Raw genomic sequence first — 17526 nt, 5'->3', positions numbered from 1 at the left:
TTAAATGTAAGCGTGTATTAACTTGTTAGGGTGTTTTATAATAGCTTTCAAGAATAAAATATGTATTTATGTATATGTGGTTGTACCTCACATGAAATACAGTAATTGTTGATACTATAAGCAACAGTTTTTCAGTGCTAGCGTTTTAGCAATGGTCTTAGAATTTAAAACAGATGAGAACTCTTAGTTATTCTTTATAAAATACAGTCACTTTAAGTAGAAGAATCCTTTAAAAAAAAGTTGATGGTCTAGCAGAAAAATACGTATTACTACATTTTCTGGTTTGGGTTCCTACTAAAGCTGTAGTAATGAATTTCATTTTTTTGTAGGTGAAATCCTGTGCTATTGGAATATTATAAATACCAAACTATAGCCAGGTTGCTTTAGCCTTACCACCATATGAATTTTGGCTGTCTGCTATTTTGAAGATTAATCCCAAGATTAATAGCTATCCTGGCTAACTAATTTTAATGCCATGAAGTTTGTTGCAACGTTATGAACTTCTATCAGAAAGAATGTTTCAGCAAATAGTTGATATATAAATACATTAAAAGATAAAATAGTCAAACAATCAATGGAAGATGTAGCAGGAATTACACAACTTTGTAAAATGCAATGTATTTTAAAAATGGCTTGAGTAGTGCATCATTCGGCTCCTTACTGTTTTAATCTTTATAGCTCATCTGGAAGGGAAAGAAAAAACTATGTGGTGATAGTTCCCATTTGCTTCAAGTGGGTATGATGACTTGTCTATAATTTGATGAACTATTGTATGTATCAGTTAATTACTACAAGAATGACTGAGGTATGCATGCTTGCAAGCTGGTATTTATGCAGATTACTACTTCTATTCTGCTGGTAATTTTTCTTTCCATTGGCATTGGAACAGAGTTTATAATGAAACCAACAATCTTTATACATTTATAGAAACTATAAAACTTTTATGGCAGTCTTTATATAGAAACTAATGGTCTTTCTTGTACAAAGTCTATGAGCATTGTAGAAACATTGCACACAGGGAAAAATAAAAAGCACCCTTTCTTTGTGTCATTGTAAGAGTTGTGTGGTTGGAGAGTATTTACACAGTGCTGGCCATAAATGGAGCATAAACCCCCCTATCTTGCAAAATCTGTGTTGCACTAAGGGTACTTAGTTGCTTGAACAGGGATGATTATAATCCAATTTGATACTTCTGATCTGCACACAGTATTCTTAATGTAAAGTTTTTGCCTTACAGGTTGCATACACTGCACGATAAATCCTGTCTTAAGAGACATTTAAAATAATAGCTGTTCTTTCAAAAGTAGATGAAGTTGGATGGGAAAGGTTGAGTAATTAGTCATTTAGAAAATCTAGAAAAGTGTTCTGAAAGTCACTTTGCAGTGTAAATAGTAAATATATGAAGTATCTGATACTCACTTCTGAAGCATTCGATACTCTCGGTTTGTATAGAGCTATCATACTGCATTCACACAGGGAGTCTTTTTAAGTGAAAGCCTAATAAAGCTGAATGTAGGATAGTTATAAACATTTCCCTTGCACAGTGACCCCTATTGACTAGGTAGCGGTAACAGAGCGGCATGAATGGCCAGCTTTGTGTGGGGCAGGCAGGCAGCCTGTGTCACCCGTAAGGAGATCCCCTGTACCTCAGGTGCAGATAGTACAGCTGCTGTTTCACCGAGGCGTTCTGGGGACGACTTACCCTGGGAGGACAAAGCTGGGTTCTTTGGTTCAAGCCCTGAGAGATAGTGGACAGGACTAAACCATGGGCTTTGACTATAGAACAGTCTTTTCTGAATTCAGAGTATTTTTCTAGACCAGCTGTATATCTTTTAATATAGGAAAGTGAAAAAAATACATATTCCTCATTTGCTCTGTCTTATTCTATCATCCTTGTTGTATGTTACAAGTTGTTTTTTCATTACCCTTTCTTTAGACCAAGTAGGTCAGTTTTTCTTATGTATTTCCATTTGTGCCTTTTATGTGCTTCTCTAGTATCATTTAATTAGTATAAAAAATGCAGAACCTCTTCAAATCTAAAGTCTTTGTGTATATAGTAGAGTATACTATCCTTGTTCTAAGTGCATTACAAGGCATTTGTGCTAGACAGAATTGCAAACCTTGAGAAATACATGGCAAAGATGATTTGCATCTTAATAGAACCTTTGACATAATCTGTTCATCCAAGTTCCATTTTATAATTGAAGTTAGTAAATTTAAGGATTATAGTAGTTAAGTATTTCTATGATGAGAGAATTCAGCCAGAGTATATATTTAACAGCCTAACAGAATAGCTGGTTTTAGTAATCCATCAAATCTGCACAGAATTTCACATAGCATCATAACATTCTACGTTTCTTTATTATTTTGTGTGTTTATTTTACTACTACTTGGTGATTGAGTGCAAAAATCATTCCAGTGGATTTGTGCAGACAAAATAGTAAGTCAGTCTTTGTAAGTATCGCTGAAAACAGTTAGTCCTGAGGTCTAAGCCATGCGGACTGAGAAAGTACCTAAAACTATTTTTTATTTTTTATTTTTTTAAGCTAGTAATCTAAATAGCTAGTCCGTTTGTTCCTGTCTATGAAAGAGCTGAGATGGACATGCTGTTTTCCCTGTTTGTTGCATCATTGATAACATTAGATAAATGTTTTTCCATTTATGATATGTGTATTTCAGAAATCATGGTGCAGGGCAAGAGTGGTAAAAGAAATAGTAATTAACTGCCAATTACTGGAAGGATCCCAGGAGTTGACTTGATTTTGGCCTGAGAATACGAGAGAGAGTGCTGGACTCTCAAGTCTGTCTGTGAAAGCTATATCAAAAGCCAGTGTCCACAAGTTGGAAAAATTCTGAATAGAAATAGAGGAATAATGGGGTTCAAGTTGAAGAAATATAGTTCAAGCCACTTCCTAAACAATTGCAGTTTTCTTTCCTGTAAAATTTGAATCAGTATTGGAAGTTCAATAAACAATTTGATTTCATCACAAATTATTCAGCTAAGTGCAAATATTACTGGGTACAATCGTATGGCCTTTGTTATACAAGAGGTCAGACTAGATGATCATAATGGTCCCTTCTGGCCTTAAAAATCTGTGAATATATGAATAATTTAAATCCTGTCCTGCCAACCCTTATTCGTTGAGGTAGTCATATTAAAATCCTGTGGGACTACTCGTGTGAGTAGAGGTTGTGGGATCAGGCCTAAAGTGAGTAATCATTATCACTTACGTTTAAATTTATTGATAAAACCATAAAATATTCACTTCAAGTAAAGACGGGTTTCTTTAAAATGAGAGATGCTTGTGCAGCAATATTCTACTTTGGTTTGTTAAGTCATTCATTATCAAAATAGTTTAGGAAGTTCAGTCTCCTGAACCATTCAGTTCTGTACTGGTGCTATAGATCAATTTATAAACAACTTAAAAAATCACAGAATCATAGAATGGTTTGGGCTGGAAGGGACCTTAAATCCTATCCGGTCCCACCCCCCTGCCCTGGGCAGGGACACTTTCCACTAGCCCAGGTTGCCCAAAGCCCCGTCCAACCTGGCCTTGAACCCTTCCAGGGAGGGGGCAGCCACAGCTTCTCTGGGCAACCTGTGCCAGGGCCTCCCCACCCTCACAGGGAAGAATTTCTTCCTTAGATCTCATCTAAATCTCCCCTCTGTCAGTTTAAAACTGTTCCTCCTCGTCCTATCCCTACATCCCTGATAAAGAGTCCTTCCCCCCTTTCCTGTACCCACTTTAAGTACTGTTAATATTGTTTAAAAACTTGTAATATATAGGAAGAATCATTGTTTTGTTTAAAAAGAAAATAAAATTCAAGCACCTAACAATATGGTGGGTACAGGCATATTAAAATTGTCATCAATGCGTCTCAGTGCATCTAACGGTCTTCCTTGCGATGACTGATGTTGATGATGCATGTATGGCAATACTGGGAAGTACTGCCCTTTGCAGACAGTAGAACTTATTTTGAAACATGATTAAAATAAGTATCAACAGGTAAGTGGTGTCATCACGGTTAGAGCTACAAATCAGTCTCAGGTGCCATGTCTTTATATTAACAGTTATGAAGTAGTTAAACAATTTCTCAGTTGATTAGAGATCACTTTTAAATCAAGAGTTTAGGGGGGTGACTTAGTTATATATCTTAAAAATCTGAACTGCTGATGACTAAAAGTGTTTTTGAGACCATGCTTCTGAATGAGCGTTGATAATACTGTTTCACAGCTTTTTTTTCCGCTTAATATGTTTTCTATTGCTTCTTTAATGTAGCTGTACTATTTTAACAAAGTAAGGAGAACGTTTGTTTTGTAGCTTGTAAAGTAGTCGTTAACGCTTTGGAGTTTCATGAGCATGTGGAGGAGGAAACAGTTCTTTGGATTCTTGCTCTTGCAACTCATCTGCCCATACCCCGGTGTATAAATGGCATTAAAAAAAATGGTAAAGAAGCTAAAGCTTCACTGAAGGTGCTGTAAAGACAAAAAGCAAGTGGGAAATAAAAATATATTTTTATTTGCAGAGCATCCTGTGGCATGAAGAGAGCATCAAACCAGACAAAACAGCTTGTGTGTTGTTTAAATGGATCGCCTTGAGGTCTTGTAGCCAGGTGCTGGTGCATGCAAAGGGTATGAAGGGGAGTTCCAGAAGCTTGCTGTCCCTTTGTGTTGAGTTCCAAGGTGGCAGATTTCCTTGACTTATTCTTGACAGCAGAGGGACTTCCTGGAGTTTGAGTGTGGGGTGGTGTAGACGGAAATAAAACTTTTTTTGGTTTTCCTAGCTAGAGAGTCTTGCTATGTGTGATACTTAAAAGTAGGCATGACCTTTTCTTTGCTCCACACCTCGCACCCCAGTGACGAACTGTGAGATCACGTGATCTATCCGTTCTTTTCAGGAGGAGGAATTTTATATTAAAATGTTGTTTCTCAGTGACGTCAGATGGTGATTTATTACTTCAGTAATGACAGGTATTCAGTCGTGGTCATCTGCATCTGCATGGTTATCCAAACCCTGTGCCCTCTGTAGGTGAGAGTGTGGGGGTGGAGTGCCCTGTAGAATACACAGCACACGAGACGTGTGTAGGAATGCCCGTGAACATGTGAGTACTAAATGCCAGGTGTACTGCATTCCAAGTTACTATAACGTAGCAAAATAGTAGAATGCGTGTTCTGGAAGGTATGGATTTTTTTTAATACTTTGCTACCTTAGGTGTGAAAGAAAAGTAGTCTCTAAGAGTATTTATAACTGGAATTTTGAGATTGCTACATATTTTCATTTCCTGGTACTGAATTTTCTCATAGCCATCATCATGAGGTCTGTGTTGGCATATTTGCTATTGGTTTCAGTATAACTTTTGGATAATTTCATGAATGTATAGTGCAAAGCATTTAGACTGCACGATACCTTAATTGAATTTCTGCGACTATTTTGCATGCAATATTCTTTTTTCTTTTTTTTAAATTTATCTTTTAAAGGAATGATTGGAAAGTAACCTGAAAGAAAGGATTTGTTGCCGGGGAGGTTCAGACTGGACATTAGGGAAAAATTTTTCACAGAAACAGTGGTCAGACAGTGGAATAGGCTGCCCAGGGAGGTCTTGGAGGCACCGCGAGGGATGTGGTGTAGGGGACAACTTTGTAGAGTAGGGCTGATGGTTGGACTCAATGATCCCAAGGGTCTTTTCCAACCTGAATGATTCTGTGATTCTGTGATTGTTAGGTGACACTAATTGATATTCACATACTCAAACTTTCACATGTGTCTAGGAAGCAGTGTAGAACTGGTAGCATTTTATAGAGGAAAGTTGGTAATTTTTCTGTGTTAACCCAGGGAAGTCTGAAGTTCTTAGCTTTATACTTGGAAAACTTAAGTTTCGAAGATCAGTCATCTTTGTACATATCAGCTGTCTTTTCTTCAAATAAAAACGTCTTTCCATGGCTAATGAATGTTTTTATAGCTTTCAGGTTTTTTGATCACTATTGTCTCTAGCATAATCTTATATTTGGAAATCTAAAAGTTGTGAAAATACTGATAAATTTGAAAAGCTGTATCTTCTTATAACCTTCAGTTATTTAAGGTGATCACTGACTCAGTCTCATCTCTGCAAAATTCTTTCCCTGGGAGCACTAGTGTCCTCATCATTTTCTCCTTCCTTCTCCTTTAAGGAATTCTTAAAAAGGTGTGATGTGAATGCAAGTCTGAGAAACAGGTACTCCAGAATTTTAAAAACTGGTCAGCTGTTGCCCCCTTTGGGATAGTTGTTTAGTTTTGTTATGTTTCCTCAGCTGCAAAAAGTGGATAATACCTGTGTAACGGGGTTGTTAAGTAACTTCATTAGTGACTGGCTTTAAAGCTCTTCCACAGCAACATGTTCTTCTCTCCAGCAGTAAGGAGGATCTTGGGCATAGAAATTTGAAGACTTCTGTGAGAAGACAAATCCATGAATGATATCAGTTTCTGGTATTTGGTAACACAGTGCTGGGAATATCCATGGCATTTTTGATATCAGTTATATCTAATTTTTATGTAACAATTCTAAAGTGTTCTTCTGTCTTAAGTACAATAGCATGATGAATCTGTTTTTCTCATTAGTTCTCAGAAATTATGTATTTTGCTCAGTTGTTGGTTAGGATTCCCTGTCTGTAGCTTATTTCCTGCTAAGGATGTCACTGATGGAGAATTTATGATACAGAATGACTAACTGAATTCAGTACACTCTAATATTCTCTTTGGTAACCAGTGCAGGAAGAAATTGGAGTCTAATGTTATTCTCTCACACTTTTTAATGCTTTGAATTTCTATAAAAGATCTTGTCAGTGAAATGGCTTAATTTTACAATGAGAGATGGTAGAATTTCTGTAATATGGAAATGGCAGAAAAGTGGTGCTGAAGTCCTTTGCACAAAGGCAGAGAAGTTTTTGGTGGCAAATTCTTACCTTTGCTTCTTAACCATAAAATTCTGCTTTTGTCTTTAGTTAAACTGTTTTCAACACGACAAGTTTCTTCACATCCTTTTTCTTGAGGAAAGGACAGGAGTTAATTTTTTTTTTTAATTATATTTACTATTCATTGAACTAAGTTTTTTGTTTGTTTCTTTTGGGTTTTTTTGCTAGTTGTTTATTTATAACATCCTAGTGAGTAATTTTTTCTTTAATTTAGTTTTCCGTCTGTTGTGCCTGGATGGTGCAGAAGTGTATATGAAAATTTGCACCTAGCTAGAAGAGATCACAGTCTTTAAAAGCCAAACTGTTTTGTTTTTTTTTCCCTACCCCATGAAAAATGAATCTCCTGTTGGGGCTGAACTACGATGCAGATGTATAAAGGTGTAACATAGCTACATGGGTGGGATCTGATTTTAGGTTTTAATTTACATTTGGAGCTCTGGCCCTTCTCTTTTAACATACCCTATTTGTGTGAATGAATTCCTATGGTTTGTGTTATCTGATTATAGTAAAGATCAAATCTGGCCCAATCTTGTTGTGAATATGACTGAATATCTAATTGGGGTAGTGCCCTCATAATAGTCTCCTATGATCATAAAGTCTGTATTTGATAAACAAAGCTAATTTTCAGATATTCTAGCAGGTACTGTTTTAGAGTATTTACTTGTATATATTTTTAAAAAGGTTGGACAGTGGATGGTGCAGAAGTGATTAACAAAGCACGATCTTGCCCATTTATGTAAACAGGGTATTTCTTTTGTGAACATGTCTTGTTAACTATCAGTTACAGACCTTTATTGGTGCTTCTTGAATAATTTGTTTAAACTATGCAGTACAGATTCCTTATTTTAGCACTAAGACTTACAAAGGCTTCTTTTAGCAGCCTTTAATTTTGTACTTATGTATGTGACATAGCCTGTGGCTGTGATCTCTACTGTGAATCTGCAGTTGTTTTGGGATGAAAGAAGAAGGCAGCTGGAAACTCAGTAGCTACATCTAGCTGTCTACCTAGAGAAGGCCTTGATTTCAAGTTTATCTAAACAAGCTCGACTAATCCCAACTATCTAGGGGGATCCACTGTCAAAACAAGCAGCATGGCCCTAAGGCAAACACAACCATACAGAAATGAAGGCTGGGACTTCCAATACTCCAATGACTGCATACTGGAGGCTTTTTTTCCTGAAAGAGAGTAAGAGAGGTAGAATTTGCATAATGCCTTTTCATTGGAAACTTTTGGAAAGCTGACAGAGGTCCAGCTTATAGCGCTGTAGCCACAATACAGAGTCTATAGGAGAATCCTTGAATGACCTAACCATATTGAAAGAAAAAATGAAAGCATCGAAGTATAGCCAAGTGAGTGTGGAAAAGAGGGCTGCTGCATTGTCTAACATCTGCTCTACTTCTCGTTAGTTTTGTTCTGTGGTATTCTATGTGGACTTTGGAGAAACCTAAGACAGCCTAACATGAATCCTATAATCTTCCTTCTGAATATTTATGTAGTGTGCCAGCCTCTAAGCTGTCCTTTGCATCTTCCTACTTCCCCCTCATTTTCATGCTCTCAAATGAGGCCAACATTTCAAAAGCTAAATAAATGTTTGTGAATGTTTATAAAAGATTTGCATAAATTTGTCCTTGTTTGACAAAGATCACTTTTTTCTTATGCCAGTTCTGAAATTTTTTAAAGGTTTCAGTGCTTGTCTTGACAACAAAGTCCTGCCTCAGAGAACAATGATTGCTGATTAAGTGGGTATGCAGTTGTAGCTGAATAGAGCATTTGAGACGACGTCTAAAAGGGCCAGTCATCTTAAGCTAGAATTATAATATTTAACAAATGTTCACCAAAGTATATATTTAAAGCTTTGTTTTTGATGCAGTATACCTGGCCAATTGATTTATGGTGTGAGAAGTATGTGATTATATTTTCACAGCTAGTAGTTATCACCTATTTTTTCCTAAATGTGGAAGTAAAAATATTCCTCATTTTTAGTCACTAAATGTTTAAAATATATTTAATTCAATTAGTATTCTAGCTTTCTGATATTGACACTTCTTATCTTTGCCAATTGATCAATGTTTATGCACGTAATTGGACCCGATTTTTTTTTCTGCTTGTTTGTATAATTTTTCAATTCTTTGATTTAAGACTAGAACAATCATTCCTACAACAGTAGCTGTAGATCATTTTTTTTTAGCATGTTAACTAAAATCCATTTGTCTTAGAATGAAACTAAATCTTAATTTTATTGAGGGGGTTTTAAAGACATTATTGAGGAGAACTCTTTGAAAAACTGCTGAAATACTTAGTTCAGCCTTACTTTCAGATTTTTTTCTACTGGAAAAAAAGTAATAGTCATTTCTGTTCTTTTGTTCTATTAGTTGAGAGGTTGAAGTTGTCATTAAGGCAAAAACTAGAGCTACTTCTCTGACACAGTTTTTATCACATCTGCTAGGCCTGTGTCCCAGGAGGAGCTGTGCAGAGCAGTGAATTCAGCATAGGCCCATTATCTACTGTTTTTGCGTATGTTGTAAAAGGAGTGAGACCTCAGGGAGGCTTGGAGCCTCCTCCCGTGTAATGTCCAAATCAGATTTGAAGGACTGGTGGCAGGAAAGCTTTGGCCTTGGGGTGTGAATTCTAAGAAACAGAGTCACAATTAGGTTTAAAAAATTCAGGGATTTTGAGCTTTATCTTGAAATATGTTTTTAGTAATGCAAGTAGAAAAGTTGCCCATCTGTGCACATATTTTGTACGTTTAAAGTATTTAAATGATAGCAGGCCTCAATATGCTTAGGAAATGTTATTTATCTCATTCTCTTCCTGTTACCAGGATTGTGGATATACGTGGTGAGCTTTTTGTTTGTTTTTTAAAAACAGCATTTTCCTGAGATGAATTGGTTGCCTTCAGTGACATGATGTTATTTCATAGTGGGAACCATTCCCTTTCTGACCCTCATACAGGAAGAAGTGGCTTTTGTAGAAGAAAACCCCTCCCCTAATTCAAGCTTTATAATTGCTCAAAAAGAGCAAATGGATTTTTAGAACATTAAGCAAATGGATGAACTAGTGCTATAAAGTTGTATTGGAATACTACTAGATTTTAAAAAGTAGAGCTAAAACTACATTAAGTAATTTAAATTAATGCTGTTAAGCAAATTATGCTACTGATATTTTGGGGTAGAATGTTATTTTAAAAAACTGATTAAAATTAATTCTTAAGATATTTTGACCATTACAAAAATGAGCAATGTGCAGTGCTGCTATAAGATGTAAAAAAAATTTATGATAAAATCAATGCAAGATGAAATTTGACATAAATATTTTCAATAGTGATGATTTTTTTAAAAAGAATCCGTGTTGAGTCAGTTTTTTAAAAACTAGACAAATCTTTAAAACCCAGAGAAATCTTGTTTTTAAGTTTATTGTTCTTTGCTTTCTCTGCTTAATCATCTTGCAAAATCTCAGCTTTTTGTTGTGGCTGTGTGACACTGGCCTCTACACACGATGCTTATTTTTAATTTGAGAATTAGATGTTACAAGCTGCTTGAATTGGAATAATTCTGATTTTTAACTACATAATTATATGGCGCTTGTTAATTGATGAGAATAATCTGTAATAATAACTTCAAGAAAATTTAATGTAAGATAATACAAACTGACACTACTAATAAATGCAAATTCAAGTTTAAATTTTCGGAACACAAGATGTGCCAATCCCTGTTTGTTACTCATAGTTGTGTTCAATTTAGTGGTTGATTTTTTTTTTTTTTTGTGCTGGCATAGCTTTATTACACATATTCTTTAAATAAAATTTTGAAACATGACTATCTTTGCCTGTCCATTGTAAGTAGCTGCTTTGTAAAATGTTTTAAGTAGCTATCAAAAGTTCTTACTGAGGTGCTTATTGTGCAGAAAAGATGTTCCCTTTCCTAGGAAAATGTATGAATTTCCATGCAAATCTGCATAGCTAACAGAATTTATGGTGTTCTAGATTGTTCTGTGCTTTTTCTTTCACCACCCTTTGGGTTTTAAACAGAGTTGTCAGGTTTCAGTTGGTTATTTGGGTGCACTGACAACTTTTTCGAATTCTTAAATCTGTTGTTCCATTGCAGTGGATGATTTAATTGTTAGCATAAAATTATTCAAAAAAATTCAAATAGATGAATTAATATAAGAGCAGTTTACAGTTCTGTGGCTGTAAGGTGGATTAATGTACAACCCAGGTTTCAAAATAATTGGGTTATATTTTGCTTCAGTTAATGTCTTGGCACTCTTTTATGCTATATTAACACTTCTGTAATGTTTAAATTTGATGTGTTTCTGAGCAGAAATAAAATCATCTATAGCTGCCTGCTGGTCAGGTTGGGATCCTGTTACCCGTTCTCGCGTTCCTCGATCCTGTACGGCTGGCTGGCGTTGTCCTCTTCTTTGCCCTCGTTGCTCTCCAGCTTCTTCTCGTTCCTTCATCAGTCTGTTGATCTGTTCCTGAAAGTCTCTTGGTATCCCTCCATGTGAAGAGGATGGAATTCATGTTTGTCTCATGGATTCAGATGGTATTTCAAGCCGGATAAGACAAAAACTATTTGTGTTTCCACCCTCTCTGTTTAGCATTTCACTTGCATCAACCTCGCCTGTACCTCACCCCTACTTTAAGGTCAAGGAAATAAAACAACATTCATCTTTTTCATTGCTGAGTCATCTCTTCTCTCCATGGAAAACTCATCTTATTTGCAATGCTCCGTTCTCTTGTAGTATCTGAATTGTCCTCCTGTAAAAATGCATGTACTTTCTGAAATATGGCAGTGGGCTTTTGGGGTTGTTTTTGGTTTTGTTTGTTTGTTTTTCCCATGATCCACAATGAAAGGTCTCGTCTGTACCCTGGGTAGTCTTTTCAAATTCATCCTGGTTTTCCTCAGGTTTCCCAATCAGCTTCCCAATACAGGTCCCCAACCTGTTGGGTTTGGTGGGCTATTGTTTCCCTTTTCTGACTGTCATTAATATTTGAGTGTCTTGTCTTGATCATTCATCATTTTCACAGATCTCTGCCTGTATTTTCATTTCTTCTCTCCTACTTCTTGTTCCACTTTGAATGTCTGTTGTATCGTGTGTCTTTCTAAGAGTAGATTGTTTGCAACAGTCTGCTGTTCTTGTGTTAAAATGATATGCAAATTGATGGTCTACCAGTGCAGTTTTAATTGTAGCTGCAGCATGGGATATTTGTTTCCAATGTTCATTTGAACAAGAGAAATAAAGCAATCCTGTATATTTAAGAGGCTCTGAAGTTGTTCCATTGACTTGGAAGTGGGAGCATACGGTGAAAGGCTTAAAAATAAAAATAAAAAATACTTGTGTTAAGATGCAGCTTGCATATGAAATTCACAAGTGAATATGCAAAATTTTTCAGTAATGTTGAGCTTTCTTTAGCATTTCATCTCAATATATAGATAATTTGGGACATAAGCCAAGTGTGTATTGTGTGTATTTAACAACCTTGCTTTCCATACGCTTTTCAAGTATCTGTGTGTGTGTAGGAAATCCTTTTAGAGACTGCCTCACCTTCATAAATTGCGATGTGACACAGAAGGGCTGAACACTGTATTCCTGCCTCATTTATTTTGAAAACTTTGCTACTGAAACCAAACTTAATCAATGAGCTCTGTGTTGTCTCCGATAAGTTATGTACTGGCTTTATTGATTGGGAAGGATTTTAGAAAACCCATGTGGGGTTTATAATGTCAGCAGTGTTTTGATTATGAAAAGAGTTGGAACCTTGGGACGAGGAACCAGGTGGTGTATGTCCTAAAGCCACTGGTGACACGGCTAGGCTGAATCCCTCCGGGGACACAGTTCATGCCCTGCACTTTAACTGTGGTGACTGGCTGCTATAGATGCACTTTTTGCTCATTAAAATGTTAAAAATCAAACTGCATGTAAAAAGATTTGTGAAAATATAAACTTGGGGATTGATCCAGAAAACTGGCATGTGATACCCTAGAGACACTGGTTTCAGCTACTGGGTAATTTACGCTTATCAGCTGTGTGTCCTGGATTGTTTTGGGGTGTTTTTTTATTTTCTTTTTAGGGGGTTTTGCTTTAGAGGCATTTATGTAGGTTTTTCATTAAGAAAATAGGCATAGGGGAATAAAATAAGAAAACAGGCTATTGATACTACCTCTGTGTTTCATGTCAGGTAAAAACATAAAAAGGGTTATAAGATGCTGACGTGGAGTGATTCTAGATTTGGGGTTGTTATGGTTTGTGTTTGAAATTGTAAAGAAATGGTGATTTTTCTAGGCCACAAGTAACCACCCACCTAAAGAGGTCTGGTAGGAAGTTGTATACTATGTAGGCATTGCTAATCTTTCAAACAGAGCAGTATTTAAAGAAAAAAAAAAAAAAGCTTTACATTTATAGTAACAAGCTTGCAACTTGAGCAAAAATTGAGTAGTTCTCCAGTAATTGTATTTTTTACATGCAAAAGATCAGCAGTTTTGCTAATTAAAAACTAATTCTAAATATTATTTTTATATATATTTTTTAATAGTTAAAATTTAAAAATACATCTGTGGTTAACCTGTACTAGTCTCAATTTTGTAGTTGTAAATCAAGGCAGATAATTATTGGTGTATAATGAGTGGCAAATTATGTCTAATAACACTATAAAAGCCATATAATAATATCACTGTAAAATTTGCCTTTAAAAGACAAGGCAATGCATAATGGTACAGATTCAGTATATTGCCTCTAAGTGAAAATTTCATTTTCTGTGTTTAGGAAGCTATAAATCTTAAGAAGTAAGTGCAAAGTAAGTTCTGAGTAATGCGCTTATCCTACAATAACACAATGCCGATGAGATGCTGAAGTGTTTTATTATGTGAATGTTTTTACTTGCGGTTACAGTAATTACTTAAATCATCAAAATAATGGAGAAAATATATTCTGCCATTTTGAGGTGACTGATGACTTGTTATCTTGTAACGCTTTTATTTCAGAATTCTGTGTAGCAGCTACATGGCTTTGTTTCTAAAAAATAGAAGCACAGTCATTATTTTGAGGACAAGTTGTACTGATAAGGCCAATAAAAATATAGGCACTTTACACTCCTGCAATTATAATTTTAATTCTTTTAAAATTCGGGGGGGGGGGTGTGGGGGGCGGTGTTTTGTTGTGTTTTGTTGTTTGCTTTTTTAACATTTTATGCATTAAAATTTCAGTTGCGGGTAAAGGACAACTGTGTAATAGTTAAAATCTGTCAAGGTGTAGGTTTTGTGCACAAGGAATCAAGAGTTGTTCGGCAGATGGTCGATACTTGTGGAAGTCAGTGAGATTCTGCACGAGAGTGAACCCAATCACATTAATGAGGCCTTTACTATCAAGCCATTTTGTATCAAAATACATATTTCGCAGAGTTTACTCTGAAACCTATAGAGCTCCTTTCCAAGTTTCCTGCTGAAATTGAAAGGAGGATACTTCTTTGCTTTACATGGCATTCTTCAATAGATTCTTTCTTGTTCTTTAAAAACAGGAGGTTGTTAAATAATCTATCAATAAACTGTCAAGAAGTCAAAGTTTCCATATCTGTTTCTGCCTGAAATCTTAAGAACTTGCCACATTTTAGTTGTCAAGAAACCTCCAAAGAAGAGTCTATGAGCAGTTGAGCCTGAAACCATTGCTAAGAATGGGATGTGCTTATTTGAATTATGTAGGAGGAACATGTTCCTGCAAGGGAGTCAATATGTTTTCTGCTTCATTGAATAGGTTATTAGATTGATGTAGTTTATTTGTTGAATGATGACATTGGTTTTAGAAATAAATGAAGCGAGAAGCATCAATTTTGTTATTGATGATAATTTATTGCTATTGGTCAGAAAAGTGTTGAATTTATCAGAGGGTTTGTCATTTAGTCAGGGTTATCTTGTTTCAGCTGAAAGCAGAAATATAGTTTACATTTCAGGTCCTGAAATATTTAAGTGTGAAGGAGAATGAACAATTAATTGGCTGCTAGCAAAGGTCTGCAGACTGGGTAGACCTTTATGGTGGGTTGTGGATTATAGATTCAAATTTTGAATATTATAGAACAATATAATGTAAATGGATTACTTTTGTCTGTGAACACAACTGGTTTTGGACTAACATGTTTCTGGTTTTGCCTCTTTAATAACTGTATTTGTTAAAAGTGGTGAAGTTGAAAATGATTAATTTCTCTGCTGATCATGTTTTCAGTTTTCATATTCATGGCTTTTATTTGATATCGTGCAAAGGCTATACTTAAAAGTTTCTCTGTGATGCTGTTTTGCAGCTTTTAGAAAATGGTTTGTAGGTTACACAATTTGTATTCATTTGAGTACACAGTATTTTAATCAGTTTTTTAACAGTCAGATTTTCTTTCCAATAGCAGTAGGCAACGTTAAACATTCCTGCTATGAGACCTATTGGCTTTATCTTTTGTTATTTATCTTGCTGATGTTAGGAAGTATTCTCTAATCCCCCAGACCTCTGTTCCTAGGTAACAGTCAAAAGCTGTGCCAGCAGAAGTGGTCCTGCCAGGCCAAACCCATGTGGTTTGGTGTTATTCACTATGATCCATATGGTCAGGGTAGAGATTGTCCCTAGAGGGGTGTTAACACTCAACAACCCAACCTCCTCCTCCTCTTTGGAGAATTGCTGGATGGCTCCTGCTGCCTGCCCATGTGTGAATCTTGATTAATTTTTCATTTTTAATGAAGTTTGATCATGTTTATTATTTCACATGATTGACTGCCTGGTACTCCTTCCATGTAATTGATAAAGCCCATATTTCTTCATCTGTCTCTTATTTCTTCAGGGCAAAGTTGTGAAATTGTGTGATGTGGTTAATATTAGATTTATTGGTCCCAATAGATGTATAAATTATCTCTTTTTCTCTCCACAGGAAGTTCTACAGACTTTGACCAAGTTTTGTTTCCCCTTCTATGTGGACAGGTAGTGTTAACTTTTCAAACTTTACAAGAAAATAAGCTTGTCAATAAAACCACTGTAGAAAATAAAAACCATACCATTCTTAATGTTCTGTCTGCTTGACTGTGATTTAAAGCACCCAAGTGCAAATTATAGTCTTAGAATCACTTTTTCCTGGGGTTTTTATGGGCACCATCAAAAAAAAAAAAAAGTTTTAAAAGTTTGAGCTGTTCAGCGGCAGCAGTAAGAGTGCATTTTGTTTGACTTCTGTGTAATGCTTGGATGTGAAAATGCTTGGGTAGTAATTGTCAAATATGCATATTAATATCAAAGCTTTGTGTGTGTATGTATTTTATTTCTTAATTGCCAAAATTTGGGCAGAACAGTGAATTAAGTGCTTTACATTTAAAGACCTCTTGATCTTGCTGGAATGCTGGTGTTTTACTTAGTGGCTACTTAATGTGACTTCTAATTTTTTGGGGAAAAATTGTAAAGTTACAGTGGATTTGGCAGGAGCTGAGAACATTTATTTCTTACAATTTGGAAAACTCCAGAACTTTTTTAGTTTTTTAATTTTGCTTTTATTGTGAGTTATTTTTATGGTTTCATGAAAAGAACAGGCATTGAAATTTTGAAAGGGTGCACCACAGCTCATATCATCTGGGAGCATCATGTAATTGGTTAGAACCCCTTGTCTTAGGTCAGGTAACACACTGAGTGCTTCTGATTGATGAAATTGACCTTAGTTGTGATTAAACTGCTAGAAATCTTTTTCTCATTTCAGTGAGATCTGTGATATTTACAGTAGAAATCGATTTTCTTTACAAATCAACAACCATTTCTAGTATCACTTCTTGTTTGAGCTGTCTTTCAATTTTTTCTTTTTTTTAAAAATTTTTTCCCCCCACCCATAGGCCAGCTGGTATTTCTTAGTTGTCTTGAAATGCTGTTCACTAGTTTCTGTGAATGGAGATGAAATCTCATTATGCTTCTCTGGAGATAGGAGTCTACACCAGTGCTAGACTTTGTCCTCCGATGTGGTAATCTGTGGTTGGAGGAAGCCGAAAGCTTGAATGGATCATGCAGACGATCTCTGCTTTCAACCCTCCAGGTGGTTCCTGCAGATCAGGGTTGAGAGACGTTGGTGAGGCCCTGCTGGAGACAGCTACTGTTACCAGTGCCTCTGCTGTACCCGATTTGTACGTAAAAAGAGAATTTGAATATCCTGGGCTGTCAACTTGAGCTACTTAACCAGTGCCCCTTGACTCAGATGACCTTTAAAAGCCACAAATACTACTTAAAATTTAGAATCACTTCTTGCTGATCATCTTTTTCCTAAGGGGAGGGAGCAGGGAAGTACTTATATATATATATTTTTTTTTTTTTCTCATGTATGTGTTTCTACTAGAAATATTTATGCTTACTGTGTGTAGGTTTATTGTACCTAGGGGTTTTGTTTGTTTTGTTGTTTGTCGTTTTTCCCCAGCAATGTAACATTTTGGACGATACGAACAGTGAAAACCCATATGAGGTATGAATGAGAACATAATGAAAAGTGATTTCCATTTCTGGATTCACTTGTTTGACTGAATATCACAGACTGTCACTGAAAAGACTGTAAGCCAACCATTTTGAACATAAAGGACAG

General features: G+C 35.8%; 1 protein-coding gene across 13 annotated transcripts in view; it reads left to right on the top strand.

Moving 5' to 3' along the window:
- Window positions 1–17526, top strand: part of DENND1A (DENN domain containing 1A) — a 215019-nt gene that overhangs the window by 40157 nt on the left and 157336 nt on the right. For 10 of the 13 annotated variants that reach the window (XR_012631871.1, XR_012631872.1, XM_074891570.1 and 7 more), the window contains exon 4: window positions 15853–15902. Coding sequence is in view for 11 of the 13 variants with exons in the window: in XM_074891570.1 (XP_074747671.1) it covers window positions 15853–15902 (50 nt within the window). In the remaining 2 variants the exon portion in view is untranslated. Of the gene's footprint in view, window positions 1–4527; window positions 4634–15852; window positions 15903–16989; window positions 17078–17526 lie in introns of all 13 variants that reach the window. The other 3 variants (XM_074891562.1, XM_074891563.1, XM_074891565.1) reach the window with 3 other exon arrangements.

Source organism: Strix uralensis, chromosome 21 (genome assembly GCF_047716275.1).
Source record: "Strix uralensis isolate ZFMK-TIS-50842 chromosome 21, bStrUra1, whole genome shotgun sequence".
NCBI lineage: Eukaryota > Metazoa > Chordata > Aves > Strigiformes > Strigidae > Strix > Strix uralensis.
Note: the sequence above shows the minus strand (reverse complement) of the source record. Positions and strands in the feature narration are given on the sequence as shown.